We start from the raw sequence: 27,842 nt of genomic DNA on the forward strand, positions 1-27,842 counted from the left end.
CTCTTGATGGGCTATAGTCCATCTGAAAGTAATTGGGTTTTATCTGTGTTGATCTTGTATCCTGACAATTAACCATATTGTTCAAAGGATTGCATTAATTTAGGGAAAGAGGATGTCGGTTGCCCGAGATAGATCAATATGTCATCCATGTAACAGGCCAATTTATGCTCTGTCCCTTTAATAGTAATTCCCTTGATATCTTCATTTTGTCTGATGTATTGAGCTAATGTTTCCAGATATAATGCGGAGAGTAGCGGTGACCATGCACAACCCTGTCTCATGCCTCTTTCTAGGGTAAAACTATTAGATAAATATCCATTGATTTTAATCCTAGCAGTAGGGTTGTCATATAGTGCCTGTATAGTTTTAATAATTGTGTCATGGAAACCAAATCGATGTAAAACTCTGTAAAGAAAATTCCAATTAACCGATTCAAATGCCTTTTCAGCGTCCATGCTTATCAATATTGCTTCGATTTTATTTTTTTTTATGTATGATCCATAATGTGAAGTGTCCTTCGTATGTTGTCTTGTGTTTAGGAGGTTCAATTCTAGAGAAAGGCTGGTTATCAGTCTGATCAGACACGCAGCCCGATCCATATTTTGTTTAACAAAACATACCACCTGTTATCCGTGTCCTCCTAGTCACGGGTCGGATGTGGTAAGTTGGACCTGGTGTCTAAGACCGAGACCATCTCCCTGAACTGCGGCACCTCGTACCTCCCCCGTTCTGAAGCTGCCCTCTTTGATCCAGGCCCGATCGCGGGACTCCCTCAGGCATCCCGACGCAAAAGGTCGGCGCGCCGCGGACGAGTGAGGGGTGTGGCCCCCACGGAGTAGATATTTTCAGGAGTTCGAAGCATTGGTCGGGACAGAGTCTTTTTAGAGCAAAGGTGTGTCACGAGCTCCAATGCATCCAGCATCGCTTACTGCATCTGCTGCTCCCGGTGCAGCCTCCCCTACGTCGGTGAGACCCGTCGTAAATTGGTGGTGGGTGAGAGGAGGCCGCTTCGTCGAGCACGCTCGGCCACGAACGGGACTTCCCGGTGGCCACACATTTTAACTCCGATTCCCATTCCCGTTCCGACGTGTCGCTCCTGTGCCAAGATGAGGCCACCCCTCAGGGTGGAGAAGCAACACCTTATATTCCGTCTGGGTAGCCTCCAACCTGATGGTGTGATGAACATCCATTTCTCCTTCCAGTGAACAAAATTCCTGCCCTTCTCCCCTTCTCTGACCTTTCACTTCTTCTCACCTGCCTATGACTTCCTCCCTGGGTCCCCTCCTCCTTCCCTTTCTCCCGCGGTCCACTCTCCTCTCCTGTGAGACTCTCTCTTCTCCAGCCCTTGACCTTTCCCGCCCTCCTGACTTCATCTATCACCTTCCAGCTGGCTTTCGTCCCTCCCCCCCCCCCACCTTTTTCTTCAGGCATCTTCCCCCTTCCTTCTCAGTCCTGATGAAGGGTTTCGGCCCCAAACATCGACTGTTTATTCATTTCCTAATACGCCCCTGATCTGCTGAGCTTCTCCAGCATTTTGTGTGTTGCTCTGGATTTCCAGCATCTGCAGAATCTCATTTCACAGATAATTGCCTTGTTTTATAATGTGAAATTATCATCATCATCATCATCATCATCATCATCATTAGTGCCGGGTCATGTGACATCATCATTATGTGCTGTGTCGTATGACATCATCATTATCTGCTGTGTGTCATATGACATCGTCATTATGCACACCTTGTCATATGACATCATCGTTAGGCGCGCCTTGTTGTATGATGGGTAGACAGTCATAATCGTACCATGACCATGATTGTTCTTGGCAAATTTTCCTATGGAGGTGTTTGCCATCGCCGCCTTCTGGGCAGTGACTTTACAAGACGGGTGATACCCCCAGCCATTATCAATACCCTTCAGAGATTGTCTGCCTGGCGTCAGTGGTCGCATCACCAGGACTTGTGATCTGCACCGGCTGCTCGTATGACCATCCACCACCTGATCCCACGGTTTCACCTGACCCTGATCGGGGGGCTAAGCAGGTGCTACACCTTGCCCGAGGGTGATCTGCAGGCTGGTGGAGGGAACGAGAGCCTCACACATCCTTTGGTGGAGACGTATCTCCACCCCGCCACCCAAAATGTGCATTAGGGCTATGAAAACAAAAACGTGACACCATCTTAAAAATTTCTTCCCCCGGGCAGTTAATCTTGATTAACCATTCTAGTTGGACCTCCCCACTCCCCTCTATTTGCACTGCCCTTTACATTGAAAACCCATTCTGGTATTTAAAGGCATTTTATTCCAAATCTATACTTTATACTTTATTGCCGCCAAGCAATTGATACCAGAACGTACAATCATCACAGCGATATTTGATTCCGTGCTTCCCGCTCCCTGGATTACAAATCGATAGTAAATATTAAAAATTTAAATTATAAGTCATAAATAGAAAATAGAAAAATGGAAAGTAAGGTAGTGCAAAAAAAAACCGAGAGGCAGGTCCGGATATTTGGAGGGTACAGCCCAGATCCGGGTCAGAGGATACTTTATCCTCTGATGTCAGAATTCGTATCTTTCTTTGCCGTTCTGTGGTGTTTTGTGCCCTGGCTGACATACTGGATAGACATCAATAAGATCGAAAGAGTGCAGAGAAAGTTTACGAGGATGTGGCTGGCACTCGAGGACCCGGGTTATAGGGAAAGGCTGCGCTACAGGGCCGCGCTGATTGAACCGATTAGATCAGGAATCAAATACCCACTAAACTAATCCCTCGTGCCTACACACCCTTCCAATTCCTCAACATTGTCGTCACTGTCTCAGAGACTCTTGAACGCCACTATCGTGCTTGCTTCTGTCACCACCATCACCACCCCGGGCAGCCACATCAAAATGAAACTTGGAAAGATAGTGAAGTACTATCAGTCTATCTATCTATCGAGACACAGCGCGGAACAGACTCTTCCAGCCCTTGGAGCCGTGCCAGTCGGCAATCCGCTGATTTCATCCCAGCCTGATCGTGGGACAGTTTACAATGACTAATTTAGCAAATTTGCCGATGACACAAAGCTGGGTGGCAGTGTGAAATGTGAGGAGGATGTTATGAGAATGCAGGGTGACTTGGACAGGCTGGGTGAGTGGGCAGATGCATGGCAGATGCAGTTTAATGTGGATAAATGTGAGGTTATCCACTTTGGTGGTAAGAACAGGAAGGCAGATTACTTCCTGAATGGTGTCAAGTTAGGAAAAGGGGAAGTACAACGAGATCTGGGTGTCCTTGTTCATCAGTCACTGAAAGTAAGCATGCAGGTACAGCAGGCAGTGAAGAAAGCTAATGGCATGCTGGCCTTCATAACAAGGGGAGTTGAGTATAGGAGCAAAGAGGTCCTTCTGCAGTTGTACAGGGCCCTGGTGGGACCACACCTGGAATATTGTGTACAGTTTTGGTCTCCAAATTTGAGGAGGAACATCCTAGCTATTGAGGGAGGCAGTGTAGGTTCACAAGGTTAATTCCCGTGATGGCAGGACTGTCATATTTTGAAGAGATTGGAGCGACTGGGCTTTAGAATTTAGAAGGATGAGAGGGGATCTGATTGAAACATATAAGATTATTAAGGGATTGGACACGCTGGAGGCAGGAAACATGTTCCTAATGTTGGGTGAGTCCAGAACCAGAGGCTACAGTTTAAGAATAAGGGGTAGACCATTTAGAACGGAGTTGAGGAAAAACTTTTTCACACAGAGGGTTGTGGATCTGTGGAATGCTCTGCCTCAGAAGGCAGTGAAGGCCAATTCTCTAGATTCTTTTAAGAAAGAGTTGGATAGAGCTCTTAAAGATAGCGGAGTGAAGGGATATGGGGAGAAGGCAGGAAAAGGATACTGATTGTGGATGATCAGCCATGATCACAGTGAATGGCGGTGCTGGCTCGAAGGGCTGAATAGCCTACTCCTGCACCTATTGTCTATTGTCTAAAGACTAACTAGCCTACCAGCCGGTAGGTTTTTGGGCTGTGAGAGGAAACCGGGGCACCCGGGAGGAGAGCCGAGCGGTCAAGGGGAGAGACTGTGCAAGCTGATTATGGGGGCGGCGGTGGGAATTGAACCCGGGTCTCCTGTAGTGTAAAACGTTGTGCGAACCACTCTTCTCCTGTGATGAGGTGCTTCGAGAGGTTGATCGTGGCCAGAATCATCTCCAGGCAAAGCAAGGGGCCTGGATTATTATGATTATGAGGGCACGCAGCTCCCTTTTATTGTCATTTAGTAAAGCATGCATTAAGAAATGATAAAAATGTTTTTCCAGAATGATATCGCAAAAACACATGACAAACCGACTTAAAAACTAACAAAAGCCACATAATTATAACATATAGTTACAACAGTGCAAAGCAATGCCCTAATTTGATAAAGAACAGATCATGGGCACGGTAAAAGTCTCAAAGTCTCTCGAAAGTCCCATCATCTCACGCAGACGGTGAACCTCCAGCGCCGCAAACTTGCCAATGCAGCATCCCGGAAGCATCCGACCACAGTCCGACTCCGAGTCCGTCCGAAAACTCCGAGCCTCCGACCAGCTCTCCGACACCGGGCACTGAGCACCATCTCTGCCGAGCGCTTCGACCCCGGCCCCGGCAACAGGCGATACACAAAGCCGAGGATTTGGGGCCTTCCCCTCCGGAGATTCTGGATCGCACAGTAGCAGCGGCAGCGAAGCGGGCATTTCAGAAGTTACTCCAGATGTTCCTCTGTGCTTCTCACGGCTGTCTCCATCAAAACCGGATTGTGCACGGTACCCCTAGTTGACACATACGATATCATTCGGAACAGCCGCGAGCGCTGTGTCGCACCGCCATCTTCTCCTCCCTCCTTAACTATCAAGATGTCCTGCTGCAGGTTGCCTATCGCCACGATAAGTCTACGGCCTCACTCGCCCTCCCCTCGGCCTCGGATCGCCTCGATTAATAGTGATACTAAAGTCAGGCGGCTCTTTATTGAACGCAGAGCTGTCATCAACACAATCGTACCCTCAGCTCTAATCCACAAGCTCCAAAATCCGGGCCTCTGTACCTCCCCCTGCATCCGGATCTTTGACCTCCTTACCGTCCGACCGCAGTCTGTGTAGACGTCTCCTCCTCGCTGACGGTCAACGCTTGGCGCACCACAGGTCTGCGCGCCTAGCCCACTGCTCTACTCTCGCTCTCTACACCCGCAACCGTGCGGCGAGGCGCAGCTCAAATACCGTCCGTAAATTTCACGGCGGGGCGACCTTCGAACTTCGGATGGCGACGAGGGCGAAGGTGGGGGGGGCGGACGGGAGTGAGAGGGATCAGCTGGTTGGGTGATGTCGCAACGGCCACCTTGCATCCGACGCCTGTAAGACCTGATGGTGGACTTCGGGAAGGGGAATTCTTTCTGGGGGTGATATGCTGTCTCATATGGCTGGGAACCAGGGGGTTTTTGGCGGGGAGGTTGGAGGAGAGACCGTGAGGACGACGGACGTGCGGGGAGAGCTGGGGTTGATCACTGCGGGTGGTGCCGTGCTGCCAGTCGAAGGGGTCCAGGTGGTCCCAAAGAGGTCCCCGCACTCCAACGTGTGCACAGAGAAACTGAACTTTGATAAGTCTGACACCTTTTCCGTTCCTTTTTGTATTGAACTTCTATTAATCTCATCGACTTACTAATATCTATAAAGTGTAATTGGTAAAAGATACATTGTGGGCACGTGGCCAAGTGGTTAAGGCATTCGACTGGTGACCTGAAGGTAGTGAGTTCGAGCCCCAGACGAGGCAGCGTGTTGTGTCCTTGAGCAAGGCACTTAACCACACATTGCTCTGCGACGACACCGGTGCCAAGCTGTATGGGTCCTAATGCCCTTCCCTTGGACAACATCGGTGTCGTGGAGAGGGGAGACTTGCAGCATGGGCAACTGCCGGTCTTCCATACAACCTGCGCCCTGGAGACAAGGTGGGCAGCGGACGGGGTTTCCCCGAGATAAATACGAGCCAATATAGCTGAGCGTGACACAAAGAAGGCACAATAGTGGCTATATTTCCTCAAGAGTTTTGGGAGATTTGGTACGTCACCAAATACTCTCACAAATGTCAACAGATATACCTTGGACAGCATTCTGACTGGCTGCATCACCGCATGGTACAGAGAAGCCACTGCACGGGGATCGAAAAAATCTGAAGAGAGTTGTAAACTCAGTCAGCTCCATCATGGGAACCAGCCTCCCCAGCGTTCAGGACATCTTCAAAAGGCGATGCCTCGAAATGGTGGCACCCCCACCATTAAGGACCCCATCGCCCAGGACATGCGTCTTCTCAGCGCTGCCATCAGGGAGGAGGTACAGGAGCCTGAAGACACACACTCAACGATTCAGGAACAGCTTCTTCCTCTCTGCCATCAGGGAGGAGGTACAGGAGCCTGAAGACACACACTCAACGATTCAGGAACAGCTTCTTCCCCTCTGCCATCAGGGAGGAGGTACAGGAGCCTGAAGACACACACTCAACGATTCAGGAACAGCTCCTTCCCCTCTGCCATCAGGGAGGAGGTACAGGAGCCTGAAGACACACACTCAACGATTCAGGAACAGCTTCTTCCTCTCTGCCATCAGGGAGGAGGTACAGGAGCCTGAAGACACACACTCAACGATTCAGGAACAGCTTCTTCCCCTCTACCATCAGGGAGGAGGTACAGGAGCCTGAAGACACACACTCAACGATTCAGGAACAGCTTCTTCCCCTCTGCCATCAGGGAGGAGGTACAGGAGCCTGAAGACACACACTCAATGTCTTGCCCTTTGCAGTCAGGTTTCTGAATGGACAATGAACCCATGTGCACGACCTCAATATTTATTTTGCTTTTTTCCCCTCGGATTTAAATTAATTTTATACAGAACGGGGCAAAATTCAGAGGCATATGTACAGTATCTAGCTGGATTGCCTGAGACTGTATCTGTCAGCGTGGAGCGGAGAGTGAGTTTGTCAATCTGGCGGGAGCAGAGGATGTTGGGAATGGCGAGGGTGGAGTGCTGCGGGAGGGGTGTGGGACAGGTGGCAGAGAAGGAGTGTCGGGGCAGTTGGGGAGTGCAAACGCACCCAGAGCCCTGAGACACCAGGCAAGGCCGTTTGATTCCAAACAATTGGTTTATTGACCATTACAAAGTATCTCTCTGGTGTTTCCCACTCCCTTCCCTCGCCCTTCCCCTCTTCCCAACCATGATTCCCCTCTCCCTGTCCCCCTTCCCCTCTCTCAGTCCACAGCAGAGACCCAGATCAGAATCAGGTTTATCATCATACACATGAAATTTGTCCTGACGAACAATGAAGTTAGTCCTGACGAAGGGTCTCGGCCTGAAACGTCGACTGCGCCTCTTCCTATAGATGCTGCTTGGCCTGCTGCGTTCACCAGCAACTTTGATGTATGTTACATGAAATTTGTCTTTGTTTTTGTGGCAGCAGTACAGTGCAATGGATAAAATTACTACAGTCCTGTGTGCAGAAGTCTCAGGCACCCCAGCTATAGATAGACGTTATCACAGTATGGTAAATAATTAGATTTTGTTATTGTGTATTGCAATGCACTGCCGCAAAACAACAAATTTTATGACCTACTGCTTCCCTGGGCACCTACGCTCCGTCCGCCGGAAGATTTAACTCCGCTTCCCATTCCCATTCCAACAGCCACTCCGTGGCCTCCTCCGCCGTCGCGGCAAGGCCACACTCAGGTTGGAGGAACAACACCTTATACTCCGTCTGGGTAGCCCCCAACCTGATGGCATGAACATCGACTTCTCCAACTTCCGGTCATGGCCCCACCTCTCCCCATCCCCATTTCCCTCTCTTACCTGATCCCCTTACCTGCCCATCACCTCCCTCTGGTCACTCACAGCACGCTGGAGGAACTCAGCAGGTCGGGCAGCATCCGTGGAAACGATCAGTCGGCGTTTCGGGCCGGAACCCTTCATCAGGACTGTAGAGGGAAGGGGGGAGAGGCCCTATAAGGAAGGTGGGGAGCAGAATTTATAGGGCCTCTGCCCCTTCCCTCTACAGTCCCGACGAAGGGTCTCGGCCCGGAACGTCGACTGTTCGCTCTTTTCCGTAGGCGCCGCTGAGCTCCCCCCAAGCACCTTGAGGCTGATTCTGGTTTTTGAAAGGGGGGGGCGGCTTCGCGCGGGAAGAGGGGGGAAGGGCGCTGGGCGTGCTCCGCGACAGAACGCTGACGGGTCTGTTGTGGATTTGCAGCGGAAGGGTTTGGAGCGCTCGCTCCGCGCGACTGAGCAGAGGCACGAGCGGCGGGTGAGGGACCTGGCGGGCGTCGTCGAGGAGCTGGAGGGCGAGCTGAGGGAGGTCAGGACGGACATCAGGCGCCAGGTCTGGAAGCACGAGTTGCTGCTCAACACCAAGATGAGGCTGGAGGGGGAAATAGCGAGGTACCGCGGCCTCCTCGACGGAGAGGAGGGAAGGTGAGTGCTGGAAACCTGCCGCCCTGCCTTACAGGAATGGAACATCGTGCTCATGCTTGCTATTGTAGGAGCAGAATTAAGCCATTCAGCCCATCGAGTCTGCTGGACCGTTCCATCATGGCTGATTCATTATCCCCCTCAAACGCCTCCTCCTGCCTTCTCCCGGTAACCTTTGACACCCTGACGAATCAAGAACTTCCCCCAAGATGACCACAATCTAGGGTTAGGAGGCTTTCAATAGACAATAGGTGCAGGAGTAGGCCATTCGGCCCTTCGAGCCAGCACCGCCATTCACTGTGATCATGGCTGATCATCCACAATCAGTATCCAGTTCCTGCCCTATCACCATAACCTTTGATTCCGCTATCTTTAAGAGCTCTATCCATCTCTTTCTTGAAAGCATCCAGAGACTTGGCCTCCACAGCCTTCTGGGGCAGAGCATTACATACATCCACCACTCTCTGCGTGAAAAAGTTTTTCCTCAACTCCGTTCTAAATGGCCTACCCCTTATTCTTAAACTGTGGCCTCTGGTTCTGGACTCCCCCATCAGCGGGAACATGTTTCCTGCCTCCAGCGTGTCCAATCCCTTAATAATCTTATATGTTTCAATAAGATCCCCTCTCAGCCTTCTAAATTCCAGTGTATACAAGCCCAGTCGCTCCAATCTTTCAACATATGACAGTCCCGCCATCCCGGGAATTAACCTTGTGAACCAACACTGCACTTCCTCAATAGCAAGAATGTCCTTCCTCAAATTTGGAGACCAAAACTGCACACAGTACTCCAGGTGTGGTCTCACCAGGGCCCTGTACAGCTGCAGAAGGACCTCTTTGCTTTTGTACTTCAGTGACCCGGAGAGCTGTGCTGGCTGGAGTCAGGGCTTTGTGCTTTAGCTCTTGGCAGGGTCGCTCATGTCAAACAGGTCAAAGGGTAGAGGTCAGACTAAGAGAGGGCCACTGGCTCCCGACAGATTCGAGGGGCGGGCGGGGGCAACAACCCTGATTGGTCAAAAGGAAATTGTTACAGAAACAGCAATGAAGATTTATTCTATATAGTCAAAGACCAACAGAGGTGAAGAACCTTCATTGCCGCCTGACATGCCGGAGGTGTAACAGGCAACTAGTTCATAATAACCAAGAACCAGTTGACCTCTGCTTTAAATATAGCCAATGACTTGGCCTCCACAGCCGCGTGCGGCAAAAGGATTTCACAAGTTCACTAACCGTTAGTTAAAGAAGTTCCTCCAGTCTCTATTCTAAAGGGAACGTCCTTCTATTCTGAGGCTGTACCCCCTGGTCCCAGACTCGCCCACGATTGGAAGCAGGGATGTATGTGTTTAGGTATTTAAATTTATTGTGTTTTTTATGATTATTATGTTCTTTATACACTCGTAGGTTTTTTGTGCTGCACTGTGTACAGAGTAAAAATTATACCATTCTCCTTAGGCTTGTGTGCCTAATAATATCTGACGCTCTTGTTTGTCGATTCGTTGGTTTATTAAATGCAAAGTTTGTCCCTTACACAGAAGTTGCTCATGAGGTTTTTATGTGCAGTTTTTCATAAAAACTTTTGCTTCTTTTCTCTTCTACTGTGAATGCCTGCGTGAAAATAAACCTCGGAATACGATACGGCAAAGTATACGTACTCAGAACGTAAAATTATTTTGACCCTCGAACTTGCATATGACAGAGTCAATAGAGAAGGGAGTGAACTGTCCCCACCATGACCTTGTACATCAGACTGGGATTGACGTCTCCCCACCGTGACCCTGTATATCAGACTGGGATTGACGTCACCCCACCATGACCCTGTATATCAGACTAGAATTGACGTCTCCCTATCATGCCCTCGTATATCAGACTGGGATTGACGTCTCCCCACCGTGACCCTGTATATCAGACTGGGATTGACGTCACCCCACCATGACCCTGTATATCAGACTGGGATTGACGTCTCCCCACCATGACCCTGTAGATCAGACTGGGATTGATGTCTCCCCACCATGACCCTGTATATCAGACTGGGATTGATGTCTCCCCACCGTGACCCTGTATATCAGACTGGGATTGACGTCTCCCCACCATAACCTAATATATCAGACCTGGAATTGATGTCTCTCCACTACTGTGACCTTGTGTATCAGACTGGGATTCGCTCTCCCCACCAGGACCCTGTAAATCAGACTAAGGTTGACGTCTCCCCGCCATGACCCTGTATATCAAGCTGGGTTTGATGTCTCCCCACCATGACCATCTGTATCAGACGGGGATCATGTCTCCCCACTGTAACCTTGCATATGAGTCTGGGATTGATATCTCCCCACCATGACCCTGCATATCAGACTGGGATTGACGTCTCCCCACCATGACCCTGTATATCAGAATGGGATTGACGTCACCCCACCATGACCCTATATATCAGACTGGGATTGACGTCTCCCCACCATGACCCTGTATATCAGACTGGGATTGACGTCTCCCCACCATGACCCTGTATATTAGACTGGGATTGACGTCTCCCCAGCATGACCCTTCATATCAGACTGGGATTGACGTCTCCCCACCGTGACCCTGTATATCAGACTGGGATTGACGTCTCCCAAGCATGACCTTGTATATCAGAATGGGATTGACGTCTCCCCACCATGACCCTCTATATTAGACTGGGATTGAAGTCTCCCTATCATGCCCTCGTATATCAGACTGGGATTGACGTCTCCCCTCCATGACCCTGTATATCAGACTGGGATTGACGTCTCCACACCATGACCCTGTATATCAGACTGGGATTGACATCTCTCTATCATGCCCTCGTATATCAGACTGGGATTGACGTCTCCCCTCCATGACCCTGTATAACAGACTGGGATTGACGTTTTCCCACCATGACCCTATATATCAGACTGGGATTGATGTCTCCCCACCATGACCCTGTATATCAGACTGGGATTGACGTCTCCCCACCATGACCCTGTATATCAGACTGGGATTGACGTCTCCCCACTGTGACCCTGTATATCAGACTGGGATTGACGTCTCCCCACCATGACCCTGTATATCAGACTGGGATTAACGTCTCCCCACTATGACCCTGTATATCAGACCTGGATTGACGTCTCCAAACCATGACGCTGTATATCAGACTGGGAGTGATGTCTCCCCACCATGACCCTGTAGATCAGACTGGGATTGACGTCACCCCACCATGACCCTATATATCAGACTGGGATTGACGTCTCCCCACCATGACCCTGTATATCAGACTGGGATTAACGTCTCCCCACCGTGACCCTGTATATTAGACTGGGATTGACGTCTCCCCAGCATGACCCTTCATATCAGACTGGGATTGACGTCTCCCCACCGTGACCCTGTATATCAGACTGGGATCATGTCTCCCCACCATGACCCTGTATATCAGACTGGGATTGACGTCTCCCCACCATGACCCTGTATATCAGACTGGGATTGACGTGTCCCCACCGTGACCCTGTATATCAGACTGGGATTGACGTCTCCCAAGCATGACCTTGTATATCAGAATGGGATTGACGTCTCCCCACCATGACCCTCTATATTAGACTGGGATTGAAGTCTCCCTATCATGCCCTCGTATATCAGACTGGGATTGACGTCTCCCCTCCATGACCCTGTATATCAGACTGGGATTGACGTCTCCCCACCATGACCCTGTATATCAGACTGGGATTGACGTCTCCCCACCATGACCCTGTAGATCAGACTGGGATTGATGTCTCCCCACCATGACCCTGTAGATCAGACTGGGATTGACGTCTCCCCACCATGACCCTGTATATCAGACCTGGATTAACGTCTCCAAACCATGAAGCTGTATATCAGACTGGGATTGACTCTGCCTTTTCTCCTTGGAGCGACGGAGGATGAGAGGTGACCTGATAGAAATGTATAGGATGATGAGAGGCATTGATCGTGTGGATAGTCAGGGCTTTTTCCCAGGGCTGAAATGGTTGCCACAAGAGGACACAGGTTTAAGTTGCTGGGGAGCAGGTACAGAGGAGATGTCAGGGATAAGGTTTTTACTCAGAGAGTGGTGAGTGCGTGGAATGGGCGGCTGGCAACGGGTGTGGAAGTGGATACAATGAGGTCTTTTAAGAGGCATTTAGATAGGTACATCGAGCTTAGTAAACTCGAGGGCTGTAGGTAAGCCGAGTAATTTCTACAGTAGGGACATATTTGGCACAACTTTGTGAGCTGAAGGGCCTGTGTTGTGCTGTCGGTTTTATAAGTCTCTGGATGTCTCCCCACCCTGACCCTGTATATCAAGCTGGGTTTGTTGTCTCCCCACCATGACCTTCTGTATCAGACTGGGATCATGTCTCCCCACTGTAGCCTAATATATCAGACTGGGATTGATGTCTTTCCACTGTAACCGAATATATCAGACTAGGATTGATGTCTCCCCACCATAACCTCATATATCAGACTAGGATTGATGTTTCCCCACCATAACCTAATATATCAGACTGGGATTGATGTCTCCCCACCATGACCCTGTATATCAGACTGGAATTGACGTCTCCCCACCATGACCCTGTATATTAGACTGGGATTGACGTCTCCCCACCATGACCCTGTATATCAGACTGGGATTGACGTCTCCCCACCATGACCCTGTATATTAGACTGGGATTGACGTCTCTCTATCATGCCCTCGTATATCAGACTGGGATTGACGTCTCCCCACCATGACCCTGTATATCAAACTGGGTTTGTTGTCTCCCCACCATGACCTTCTGTATCAGACTGGGATCATGTCTCCCCACCGTAGCCTAATATATCAGACTGGGATTGATGTCTTTCCACTGTAACCGAATATATCAGACTAGGATTGATGTCTCCCCAGCATAACCTAATATATCAGACTAGGATTGATGTCTCTCCACTACTGTGACCTTGTGTATCAGACTGATTCCAGGACCCTGTAAATCGGACGAAGGTTGACGTCTCCCCGCCATGACCTTGTATATCAGACTGGGTTTGATGTCTCCCCACCATGACCATCTGTATCAGACGGGGATCATGTCTCCCCACTGTAACCTTGCATATTAGTCTGTGATTGATATCTCCCCACCATGACCCTGTATATCAGACTGGGATTGACGTCTCCCCACTATGACCCTGTATATCAGACTGGGATTGACATCCCCCCACCGTGACCCTGTATATCAGACTGGGATTGACGTCTCCCCACCATGACATTGTATATCAGACTGGGATTGACGTCTCCCCACCATTACCCTGTATATCAGACTGGGATTGACGTCTCCCCACCATGCCCCCGTATATTAGACTGGGATTGACGTCTCCCTATCATGCCCTCATATATCAGACTGGGATTGACGTCTCCCCACCATGACCCTGTATAACAGACTGGGATTGATGTCTCCCCACCATAACCCTGTATATCAGACTGGGATTGACGTCTCCCCACTATGACCCTGTATATCAGACTGGGATTGACGTCTCCCCACCGTGACATTGTATATCAGACTGGGATTGACGTCTCCCCACCATGACCTTGTATATCAGACTGGGATTGACGTCTCCCAACCATGACCCTGTATATCAGACTCGGAATGACGTCTCCCCACCATGACCCTGTATATCAGACTGGGATTGACGTCTCCCCACCATGTCCCTGTATATCAGACTGGGTTTGACGTCTCACCACCGTGACCCTGTATATATGACTGGGATTAACATCTCCCCACCGTGATCCTGTATATCAGACTGGGATTGACATCTCCCCACCTTGACCTTGTATATCAGACTGGGATTGACGTCTCCCCACCACGACCCTGTCTATCAGACTGGGATTGACGTCTCCCCACCATGACCCTGTATATTAGACTGGGATTGACGTCTCCCTATCATGCCCTCGTATATCAGACTGGGATTGATGTCTCCCCACCATGACCCTGTATATCAGACTGGGATTGATGTCTCCCCACCGTGACCCTGTATATCAGACTGGGATTGACATTCCCCCACCGTGACCCTGTATAACAGGCTGGGATTGACGTCTCCCCACCATGACCCTGTATAACAGACTGGGATTGACGTCTCCCCACCATGACCCTGTATATCAGACTGGGATTGACATTTCCCCACCGTGACCCTGTATAACAGACTGGGATTGACGTCTCCCCACCATGACCCTGTATATCAGACTGGGATTGACGTCTCCAAACCATGACGCTGTATATCAGACTGGGAGTGATGTCTCCCCACCATGACCCTGTAGATCAGACTGGGATTGACGTCTCCCCACCATGACCCTGTATATCAGACTGGGATTGACGTCTCCCCACCATGACCCTGTAGATCAGACTGGGATTGATGTCTCCCCACCATGACCCTGTAGATCAGACTGGGATTGACGTCTCCCCACCATGACCCTGTATATCAGACCTGGATTGACGTCTCCAAACCATGAAGCTGTATATCAGACTGGGATTGACTCTGCCTTTTCTCCTTGGAGCGACGGAGGATGAGAGGTGACCTGATAGAAATGTATAGGATGATGAGAGGCATTGATCGTGTGGATAGTCAGGGCTTTTTCCCAGGGCTGAAATGGTTGCCACAAGAGGACACAGGTTTAAGTTGCTGGGGAGCAGGTACAGAGGAGATGTCAGGGATAAGGTTTTTACTCAGAGAGTGGTGAGTGCGTGGAATGGGCGGCTGGCAACAGGTGTGGAAGTGGATACAATGAGGTCTTTTAAGAGGCATTTAGATAGGTACATCGAGCTTAGTAAACTCGAGGGCTGTAGGTAAGCCGAGTAATTTCTACAGTAGGGACATATTTGGCACAACTTGGTGAGCTGAAGGGCCTGTGTTGTGCTGTCGGTTTTATAAGTCTCTGGATGTCTCCCCACCCTGACCCTGTATATCAAGCTGGGTTTGTTGTCTCCCCACCATGACCTTCTGTATCAGACTGGGATCATGTCTCCCCACTGTAGCCTAATATATCAGACTGGGATTGATGTCTTTCCACTGTAACCGAATATATCAGACTAGGATTGATGTCTCCCCACCATAACCTAATATATCAGACTGGGATTGATGTCTCCCCACCATGACCCTGTATATCAGACTGGGATTGACGTCTCCCCACCATGACCCTATATATTAGACTGGGATTGACGTCTCTCTATCATGCCCTCGTATATCAGACTGGGATTGACGTCTCCCCACCATGACCCTGTATATTAGACGGGGAATGACGTCTTCCCACCATGACCCTGTATATCAGACTGGGATTGACGTCTCCCCACCATGACCCTGTATATCAGACTGGGATTGACGTCTCCCCACCATGACCCTGTATATCAGACTGTGATTGACGTCTCCCCACCATGACCTTGTATATCAGAGTGGGATTGACGTCTCCCCACCGTGACCCTGTATATCAGACTGGAGTTGACATCTCCCCACCGTGACCCTGTATATCAGACTGGGATTGACGTCTCCCCACCGTGACCCTGTATATCAGACTGGGATTGACGTCTCCCCACCGTGACCCTGTATATCAGACTGGGATTGACGTCTCCCCACCATGACCCTGTATATCAGACTGGGATTGACGTCTCCCCACCATGACCCTGTATATGAGACTTGGATTGAGGCCTCCCCACCATGACCCTGTATATCAGACTGGGATTGACGTCTCCCCACCATGACCCTGTATATCAGACTGGGATTGACGTCTCCCCACCATGACCCTGTATATCAGACTGGGATTAATGTCTCCCCACCATGACCCTGTATATCAAAATGGGATTGACGTCACCCCACCATAACCCTATATATCAGACTGGGATTGACGTCTCCCCACCATGACCCTGTATATTAGACTGGGATTGACGTCTCCCCACCATGACCCTGTATATCAGACTGGGATTGACGTCTCCCCACCGTGACCCTGTATATCAGACTGGGATCATGTCTCCCCACCATGACCCTGTATATCAGACTGGGATTGACGTCTCCCCACCGTGACCCTGTATATCAGACTGGGATTGACGTCTCCCCACCATGACCCTGTATATCAGACTGTGATTGACGTCTCCCCACCATGACCTTGTATATCAGAGTGGGATTGACGTCTCCCCACCATGACCCTGTATATCAGACTGGAGTTGACATCTCCCCACCGTGACCCTGTATATCAGACTGGGATTGACGTCTCCCCACCGTGACCCTGTATATCAGACTGGGATTGACGTCTCCCCACCGTGACCCTGTATATCAGACTGGGATTGACGTCTCCCCACCATGACCCTGTATATCAGACTGGGATTGACGTCTCCCCATCATGACCCTGTATATGAGACTGGGATTGACATCTCCCCATCATGACCCTGTATATCAGATTGGGATTGACGTCTCCCCACCATGACCCTGTATATCAGACTTGGATTGACGTCTGCCCACCATGACCCTGTAAATCAGACTGGAATTTCTGTCTGACCACCATTACCTTGTAACTCACACTGGGATTGGTGTCCCTCCACCAGAATCTAGTTTGTTAGACTGGATTGACATCTCCCCTGCATGACGTTGTGTATCACACTGGGATTGACAACTTCCCAGCATGACCTTGTATATCAGACTGTGGTTGTTGTCTCCCCACCATGCCCTTGAATATCAGACTGGGATTTATCTCTCCCCACCTTTACCCTGAAGATCAGACTGGGATTTAGTTCTCCCCACCATGAGCTTGTATATCCCTCTGGAATTGATGACTACCTACTCTGACTCTGAATATCAGACAGGGATTGACATCTCGCCTGTATGACATTGTGTATCAGACTGGGATTGACGTCTGCCCACCATGACCCTGTAAATCAGACTGGGATTTCTGTCTGACCACCATTACCTTGTAACTCACACTGGGATTGGTGTCCCTCCACCAGGATCTAGTTTGTTAGACGGGATTGACATCTCCCCTGCATGACGTTGTGTATCACACTGGGATTGACGACTCCCCAGCATGACCTTGTATATCAGACTGTGGTTGTTGTCTCCCCACCATGCCCTTGAATATCAGACTGGGATTTATCTCTCCCCACCTTTACCCTGAAGATCAGACTGGGATTTAGTTCTCCCCACCATGAGCTTGTATATCCCTCTGGAATTGATGACTACCTACTATGACTGTGAATATCAGACAGGGATTGACGTCTCCCCTGTATGACATTGTGTATCAGACTGGGATCATGTCTCCCCACCATGACCTTGTTTCTCAGACTGGGATTTGCATCTCCCCAGCATGACCCTGTATATCAGACTGGGATTGACGTCTCCCCATCATGACCCTGTGTATCAGACTGGGTTTGTTGTCTCCCCACTATGACCTTCTGTAACAGACTGGGATCGTATCTCCCCACTATAACCTTATATATCAGACCTGGATTGATGTCTAACCACCATGATCTTGTAATTCACACTGAGATTGATGTCTGGCCACCATGATCTTGTTTGTTAGACTGGATTGATGTCTCCCAACCATGACCCTATATATCAGACTGGGATTGACGTCTCCCCACCATGACCCAGTATATCAGACTGGGATTGACGTCTCCCCATCATGACCCTGTATATCAGACTGGGATTGACATCTCCCCATCATGACCCTGTATATCAGATTGGGATTGACGTCTCCCCACCATGACCCTGTATATCAGACTTGGATTGACGTCTGCCCACCATGACCCTGTAAATCAGACTGGAATTTCTGTCTGACCACCATTACCTTGTAACTCACACTGGGATTGGTGTCCCTCCACCAGAATCTAGTTTGTTAGACTGGATTGACATCTCCCCTGCATGACGTTGTGTATCACACTGGGATTGACAACTTCCCAGCATGACCTTGTATATCAGACTGTGGTTGTTGTCTCCCCACCATGCCCTTGAATATCAGACTGGGATTTATCTCTCCCCACCTTTACCCTGAAGATCAGACTGGGATTTAGTTCTCCCCACCATGAGCTTGTATATCCCTCTGGAATTGATGACTACCTACTCTGACTCTGAATATCAGACAGGGATTGACATCTTCCCTGTATGACATTGTGTATCAGACTGGGATCATGTCTCCCCACCATGACCTTGTTTCTCAGACTGGGATTTGCATCTCCCCAGCATGACCCTGTATATCAGACTGGGATCAATGTCTCCCTTACCATGACCCTGTATATCAGACTGGGATTGACGTCTCCCCATCATGACCCTGTCTATCAGACTGGGATTGACGTCTCCCCATCATGACCCTGTGTATCAGACTGGGTTTGTTGTCTCCCCACTATGACCTTCTGTAACAGACTGGGATCGTATCTCCCCACTATAACCTTATATATCAGACTGGGATTGATGTCTAACCACCATGATCTTGTAATTCACACTGAGATTGATGTCTGGCCACCATGATCTTGTTTGTTAGACTGGATTGATGTCTCCCAACCATGACCCTGTATATCAGACTGGGATTGACGTCTCCCCATCATGACCCTGTATATCAGACTGGGATTGACGTCTCCCCATCATGACCCTGTATATCAGATTGGGATTGACGTCTCCCCACCATGACCCTGTATATCAGACTTGGATTGACGTCTGCCCACCATGACCCTGTAAATCAGACTGGGATTTCTGTCTGACCACCATTCCCTTGTAACTCACACTGGGATTGGTGTCCCTCCACCAGGATCTAGTTTGTTAGACGGGATTGATATCTCCCCTGCATGACGTTGTGTATCACACTGGGATTGACGACTCCCCAGCATGACCTTGTATATCAGACTGTGGTTGTTGTCTCCCCACCATGCCCTTGAATATCAGACTGGGATTTATCTCTCCCCACCTTTACCCTGAAGATCAGACTGGGATTTAGTTCTCCCCACCATCAGCTTGTATATCCCTCTGGAATTGATGACTACCTACTCTGACTCTGAATATCAGACAGGGATTGACGTCTCCCCTGTATGACATTGTATATCAGACTGGGATTGACGTCTCCCCATCATGACCCTGTATATCAGACTGGGATTGACGTCTCCCCTGTATGACATTGTGTATCAGACTGGGATCATGTCTCCCCACCATGACCTTGTTTCTCAGACTGGGATTTGCATCTCCCCATCATGACCCTGTATATCAGACTGGGATTGATGTCTCCCTATCATGACCCTGTCTATCAGACTGGGATTGACGTCTCCCCATCATGACCCTGTGTATCAGACTGGGTTTGTTGTCTCCCCACTATAACCTTATATATCAGACTGTGATTGATGTCTAACCACCATGATCTTGTAATTCACACTGAGATTGATGTCTGGCCACCATGATCTTGTTTGTTAGACTGGATTGATGTCTCCCAACCATGACCCTATAAATCAGACTGGGATTGATGTCTCCCCATCATGACCCTGTATATCAGACTGGGATTGACGTCTCCCCACCATGACCCTGTATATCAGACTGGGGTTGACGTCTCCCCACCATGACCCTGTATATCAGACTGGGATTGACGTCTCCCCACCATGACCCTGTATATCAGACTGGGATTGACATCTCCCCACCATGACCCTGTATATCAGACTGGGTTTGTTGTCTCCCCACAATGACCTTCTGTAACAGACTGGGATCGTATCTCCCCACTATAACCTTATATATCAGACTGGGATTGATGTCTAACCACCATGATCTTGTAATTCACACTGAGATTGATGTCTGGCCACCATGATCTTGTTTGTTAGACTGGATTGATGTCTCCCAACCACGACCCTGTATATCAGAGTGGGATTGACGTCTCCCCATCATGACCCTGTATATCAGATTGGGATTGACGTCTCCCCACCATGACCCTGTATATCAGACTTGGATTGACGTCTGCCCACCATGACCCTGTAAATCAGACTGGAATTTCTGTCTGACCACCATTACCTTGTAACTCACACTGGGATTGGTGTCCCTCCACCAGAATCTAGTTTGTTAGACTGGATTGACATCTCCCCTGCATGACGTTGTGTATCACACTGGGATTGACAACTTCCCAGCATGACCTTGTATATCAGACTGTGATTGTTGTCTCCCCACCATGCCCTTGAATATCAGACTGGGATTTATCTCTCCCCACCTTTACCCTGAAGATCAGACTGGGATTTAGTTCTCCCCACCATGAGCTTGTATATCTCTCTGGAATTGATGACTACCTACTCTGACTCTGAATATCAGACAGGGATTGACATCTCCCCTGTATGACATTGTGTATCAGACTGGGATCATGTCTCCCCACCATGACCTTGTTTCTCAGACTGGGATTTGCATCTCCCCAGCATGACCCTGTATATCAGACTGGGATCAATGTCTCCCTTACCATGACCCTGTATATCAGACTGGGATTGACGTCTCCCCATCATGACCCTGTCTATCAGACTGGGATTGACGTCTCCCCATCATGACCCTGTGTATCAGACTGGGTTTGTTGTCTCCCCACTATGACCTTCTGTAACAGACTGGGATCGTATCTCCCCACTATAACCTTATATATCAGACTGGGATTGATGTCTAACCACCATGATCTTGTAATTCACACTGAGATTGATGTCTGGCCACCATGATCTTGTTTGTTAGACTGGATTGATGTCTCCCAACCATGACCCTGTATATCAGACTGGGATTGACGTCTCCCCATCATGACCCTGTATATCAGACTGGGATTGACGTCTCCCCATCATGACCCTGTATATCAGATTGGGATTGACGTCTCCCCACCATGACCCTGTATATCAGACTTGGATTGACGTCTGCCCACCATGACCCTGTAAATCAGACTGGGATTTCTGTCTGACCACCATTCCCTTGTAACTCACACTGGGATTGGTGTCCCTCCACCAGGATCTAGTTTGTTAGACGGGATTGATATCTCCCCTGCATGACGTTGTGTATCACACTGGGATTGACGACTCCCCAGCATGACCTTGTATATCAGACTGTGGTTGTTGTCTCCCCACCATGCCCTTGAATATCAGACTGGGATTTATCTCTCCCCACCTTTACCCTGAAGATCAGACTGGGATTTAGTTCTCCCCACCATGAGCTTGTATATCCCTCTGGAATTGATGACTACCTACTCTGACTCTGAATATCAGACAGGGATTGACGTCTCCCCTGTATGACATTGTATATCAGACTGGGATTGACGTCTCCCCATCATGACCCTGTATATCAGACTGGGATTGACGTCTCCCCTGTATGACATTGTGTATCAGACTGGGATCATGTCTCCCCACCATGACCTTGTTTCTCAGACTGGGATTTGCATCTCCCCATCATGACCCTGTATATCAGACTGGGATTGATGTCTCCCTATCATGACCCTGTCTATCAGACTGGGATTGACGTCTCCCCATCATGACCCTGTGTATCAGACTGGGTTTGTTGTCTCCCCACTATAACCTTATATATCAGACTGTGATTGATGTCTAACCACCATGATCTTGTAATTCACACTGAGATTGATGTCTGGCCACCATGATCTTGTTTGTTAGACTGGATTGATGTCTCCCAACCATGACCCTATAAATCAGACTGGGATTGATGTCTCCCCATCATGACCCTGTATATCAGACTGGGATTGACGTCTCCCCACCATGACCCTGTATATCAGACTGGGGTTGACGTCTCCCCACCATGACCCTGTATATCAGACTGGGATTGACGTCTCCCCACCATGACCCTGTATATCAGACTGGGATTGACGTCTCCCCACCATGACCCTGTATATCAGACTGGGTTTGTTGTCTCCCCACAATGACCTTCTGTAACAGACTGGGATCGTATCTCCCCACTATAACCTTATATATCAGACTGGGATTGATGTCTAACCACCATGATCTTGTAATTCACACTGAGATTGATGTCTGGCCACCATGATCTTGTTTGTTAGACTGGATTGATGTCTCCCAACCACGACCCTGTATATCAGAGTGGGATTGACGTCTCCCCATCATGACCCTGTATATCAGATTGGGATTGACGTCTCCCCACCATGACCCTGTATATCAGACTTGGATTGACGTCTGCCCACCATGACCCTGTAAATCAGACTGGAATTTCTGTCTGACCACCATTACCTTGTAACTCACACTGGGATTGGTGTCCCTCCACCAGAATCTAGTTTGTTAGACTGGATTGACATCTCCCCTGCATGACGTTGTGTATCACACTGGGATTGACAACTTCCCAGCATGACCTTGTATATCATACTGTGATTGTTGTCTCCCCACCATGCCCTTGAATATCAGACTGGGATTTATCTCTCCCCACCTTTACCCTGAAGATCAGACTGGGATTTAGTTCTCCCCACCATGAGCTTGTATATCTCTCTGGAATTGATGACTACCTACTCTGACTCTGAATATCAGACAGGGATTGACATCTCCCCTGTATGACATTGTGTATCAGACTGGGATCATGTCTCCCCACCATGACCTTGTTTCTCAGACTGGAATTTGCATCTCCCCAGCATGACCCTGTATATCAGACTGGGATCAATGTCTCCCTTACCATGACCCTGTATATCAGACTGGGATTGACGTCTCCCCATCATGACCCTGTCTATCAGACTGGGATTGACGTCTCCCCATCATGACCCTGTGTATCAGACTGGGTTTGTTGTCTCCCCACTATGACCTTCTGTAACAGACTGGGATCGTATCTCCCCACTATAACCTTATATATCAGACTGGGATTGATGTCTAACCACCATGATCTTGTAATTCACACTGAGATTGATGTCTGGCCACCATGATCTTGTTTGTTAGACTGGATTGATGTCTCCCAACCATGACCCTATAAATCAGACTGGGATTGATGTCTCCCCATCATGACCCTGTATATCAGACCGGGATTGACGTCTCCCCACCATGACCCTGTATATCAGACTGGGATTGACGTCTCCCCACCATGACCCTGTATATCAGACTGGGATTGACGTCTCCCCACCATGACCCTGTATATCAGACTGGGTTTGTTGTCTCCCCACAATGACCTTCTGTAACAGACTGGGATCGTATCTCCCCACTATAACCTTATATATCAGACTGGGATTGATGTCTAACCACCATGATCTTGTAATTCACACTGAGATTGATGTCTGGCCACCATGATCTTGTTTGTTAGACTGGATTGATGTCTCCCAACCACGACCCTGTATATCAGAGTGGGATTGACGTCTCCCCATCATGACCCTGTATATCAGATTGGGATTGACGTCTCCCCACCATGACCCTGTATATCAGACTTGGATTGACGTCTGCCCACCATGACCCTGTAAATCAGACTGGAATTTCTGTCTGACCACCATTACCTTGTAACTCACACTGGGATTGGTGTCCCTCCACCAGAATCTAGTTTGTTAGACTGGATTGACATCTCCCCTGCATGACGTTGTGTATCACACTGGGATTGACAACTTCCCAGCATGACCTTGTATATCATACTGTGATTGTTGTCTCCCCACCATGCCCTTGAATATCAGACTGGGATTTATCTCTCCCCACCTTTACCCTGAAGATCAGACTGGGATTTAGTTCTCCCCACCATGAGCTTGTATATCTCTCTGGAATTGATGACTACCTACTCTGACTCTGAATATCAGACAGGGATTGACATCTCCCCTGTATGACATTGTGTATCAGACTGGGATCATGTCTCCCCACCATGACCTTGTTTCTCAGACTGGGATTTGCATCTCCCCAGCATGACCCTGTATATCAGACTGGGATCAATGTCTCCCTTACCATGACCCTGTATATCAGACTGGGATTGACGTCTCCCCATCATGACCCTGTCTATCAGACTGGGATTGACGTCTCCCCATCATGACCCTGTGTATCAGACTGGGTTTGTTGTCTCCCCACTATGACCTTCTGTAACAGACTGGGATCGTATCTCCCCACTATAACCTTATATATCAGACTGGGATTGATGTCTAACCACCATGATCTTGTAATTCACACTGAGATTGATGTCTGGCCACCATGATCTTGTTTGTTAGACTGGATTGATGTCTCCCAACCATGACCCTATAAATCAGACTGGGATTGATGTCTCCCCATCATGACCCTGTATATCAGACCGGGATTGACGTCTCCCCACCATGACCCTGTATATCAGACTGGGATTGACGTCTCCCCACCATGACCCTGTATATCAGACTGGGATTGACATCTCCCCACCATGACCCTGTATATCAGACTGGGATTGACGTCTCCCCACCATGACCCTGTATATCAGACTGGGATTGACGTCTCCCCTGTATGACATTGTGTATCAGACTGGGATCATGTCTCCCCACCATGACCTTGTTTCTCAGACTGGGATTTGCATCTCCCCATCATGACCCTGTATATCAGACTGGGATTGATGTCTCCCCATCATGACCCTGTCTATCAGACTGGGATTGACGTCTCCCCATCATGACCCTGTGTATCAGACTGGGTTTGTTGTCTCCCCACTATAACCTTATATATCAGACTGTGATTGATGTCTAACCACCATGATCTTGTAATTCACACTGAGATTGATGTCTGGCCACCATGATCTTGTTTGTTAGACTGGATTGATGTCTCCCAACCATGACCCTATAAATCAGACTGGGATTGATGTCTCCCCATCATGACCCTGTATATCAGACCGGGATTGACGTCTCCCCACCATGACCCTGTATATCAGACTGGGATTGACGTCTCCCCACCATGACCCTGTATATCAGACTGGGATTGACATCTCCCCACCATGACCCTGTATATCAGATTGGGATTGACGTCTCCCCACCATGACCCTGTATATCAGACTGGGTTTGTTGTCTCCCCACAATGACCTTCTGTAACAGACTGGGATCTTATCTCCCCACTATAACCTTATATATCAGACTGGGATTGATGTCTAACCACCATGATCTTGTAATTCACACTGAGATTGATGTCTGGCCACCATGATCTTGTTTGTTAGACTGGATTGATGTCTCCCAACCATGACCCTGTATATCAGACTGGGATTGACGTCTCCCCACCATGACCCTGTATATCAGACTGGGATTGACGTCTCCCCACCATGACCCTGTATATCAGACTGGGATTGACGTCTCCCCATCATGACCCTGTATATCAGACTGGGATTGACGTCTCCCCACCATGACCCTGTATATCAGACTGGGATTGACGTCTCCCCATCATGACCCTGTATATCAGATTGGGATTGACGTCTCCCCACCATGACCCTGTATATCAGACTTGGATTGACGTCTGCCCACCATGACCCTGTAAATCAGACTGGTATTTCTTTCTTTTTAAATCTTTTTATTGAGTAAGTATACAACAAAGGTAAGCCATATAAACATTAATACAATGTTAAAGTATAATAAAATTCCAAAAGATAACAATACCAAAAAGAAAATACTACAATGTAATTTAAGCATAAGAAACCAAGATAACATAATAGTATACTAAATTTTATATATATCAATGGAAAAAAAGAAAAAAAAAAACCCCAAAAAAAACCCACCGTGCAACTAACTAAAAGCAAGGCAAAGCAATGGGCTAACTTGAAACCAAACAGAGTTAAACTTAAAATCACGTCCTCAATCCCGACCTCCATTAAAACAGTGAAAAAAAAACAAGAAGGGTAAATATTACATTAAATGAAAATATCGAATAAAAGGTCCCCAAATCTGTTCAAATTTAAATGAAGAATCATAAAGGTTACTTCTAATTTTCTCCAAATTCAAACATAAAATCGTCTGAGAAAACCAAAAAAAGGTAGTTGGAGCATTAAGCTCTTTCCAATGTTGTAAAATACATCTTTTCGCCATTAAAGTAAGAAATGCAATCATTCTACGGGCTGAAGGGGAAAGATTACTAGAAATTTTAGGTAGTCCAAAGATAGCAGTAATAGGGTGACGAGAGATATCTATATTTAATACCTTAGAAATAATATTGAAAATATCTCTCCAAAAAGTTTCCAAAGTAGGGCAAGACCAAAACATATGAGTTAAAGAGGCTATCTGCCCCGAACATCTATCACAGAAAGGATTAATATGCGAGTAAAAACGCGCTAACTTATCTTTGGACATATGTGCTCTATGAACCACTTTAAATTGAATTAGGGAATGTTTAGCACAAATAGAGGAAGTATTAACTAATTGTAAAATCTGCCCCCAATCATCCACAGAAATGGTAAGCCCCAATTCCTGTTCCCAATCTACCCTAATCTTATCAAATGGAGCTTTCCTAAGTTTCATAACAATATTATAAATCATAGCCGATGCACCTTTCTGACATGGATTAAGGTTAATTATCGAATCTAAAATATATATAGGAGGAAGCATTGGAAAGGAAGAAAGTATAGTACTTAGGAAATTTCTAACTTGTAAATATCTAAAAAAATGTATTCTTGATAAGTTATATTTATTAGATAATTGTTCAAAAGACATAAGGGAACCATCTAAAAATAAATCCAAAAACCGTAAAATACCCTTAGTCTTCCAAGTTTGAAAAGCGCGATCCGTAAAAGAGGGAGGAAAAAATATGTTACCTAAAATAGGAATCGCTAACCCGAATTGATTAAGATCAAAAAATTTTCTGAATTGAAACCAAATGCGCAAAGCATATTTAACTATCGGGTTAGAGACCTGCTTAAGGCGTTTCGAATCAAAAGGAAGAGAGGAACCTAAAATAGAACCAAGTGTATAACCCTGAACAGATTGTAATTCCAATGCTACCCATTTAGGAATAGATAGTATGTCCCGGTCAAGTAACCAAAATTTCATATGTCGAATATTAATAGCCCAATAATAAAATCTAAAATTAGGTAATGCTAAACCTCCATCTCTCTTAGCTTTCTGTAAATGTATTTTACCCAGTCTCGGATTCTTATTCTGCCAAATAAATGAAGAAATTTTAGAGTCAACTTTATCAAAAAAAGATTTAGGAACGAAAATTGGTAATGCCTGAAACACATATAAAAATTTTGGCAAAAAAACATCTTAACTGCATTAATACGACCAATCAAAGTTAAATATAAGGGAAACCATTTAGATGAAAGTTGAGTAATATGGTCTATTAATGGTAAAAAGTTAGTCTTAAATAAATCTTTATGTTTACAAGTAATTTTAATCCCAAGATATGAAAAGTAATTATTAATCAATTTAAATGGAAATTTATAATATAAGGGAAGATGTTTATTAATCGGAAAAAGTTCACTCTTACTAAGATTTAATTTATAACCTGAGAAAAGACCAAATTGTGCTAATAACTCTAAAACAGCAGGA

The 27,842-nt window shown here is 47.7% G+C and overlaps 1 protein-coding gene across 1 annotated transcript in view; it reads left to right on the top strand.

Annotated features, from left to right (window-relative positions):
- The window catches only part of LOC134340213 (keratin, type I cytoskeletal 17-like), a 175,749-nt gene that overhangs the window by 80,489 nt on the left and 67,418 nt on the right, over positions 1–27,842 (top strand). Inside the window, exon 11 of the mRNA XM_063037188.1 lies at positions 8,244–8,464. Within this exon, the coding sequence (XP_062893258.1) occupies positions 8,244–8,464 (221 nt within the window). The remainder of the gene's footprint in view (positions 1–8,243; positions 8,465–27,842) is intronic.

Source organism: Mobula hypostoma, chromosome X1 (genome assembly GCF_963921235.1).
Source record: "Mobula hypostoma chromosome X1, sMobHyp1.1, whole genome shotgun sequence".
Classification (NCBI taxonomy): domain Eukaryota; kingdom Metazoa; phylum Chordata; class Chondrichthyes; order Myliobatiformes; family Myliobatidae; genus Mobula; species Mobula hypostoma.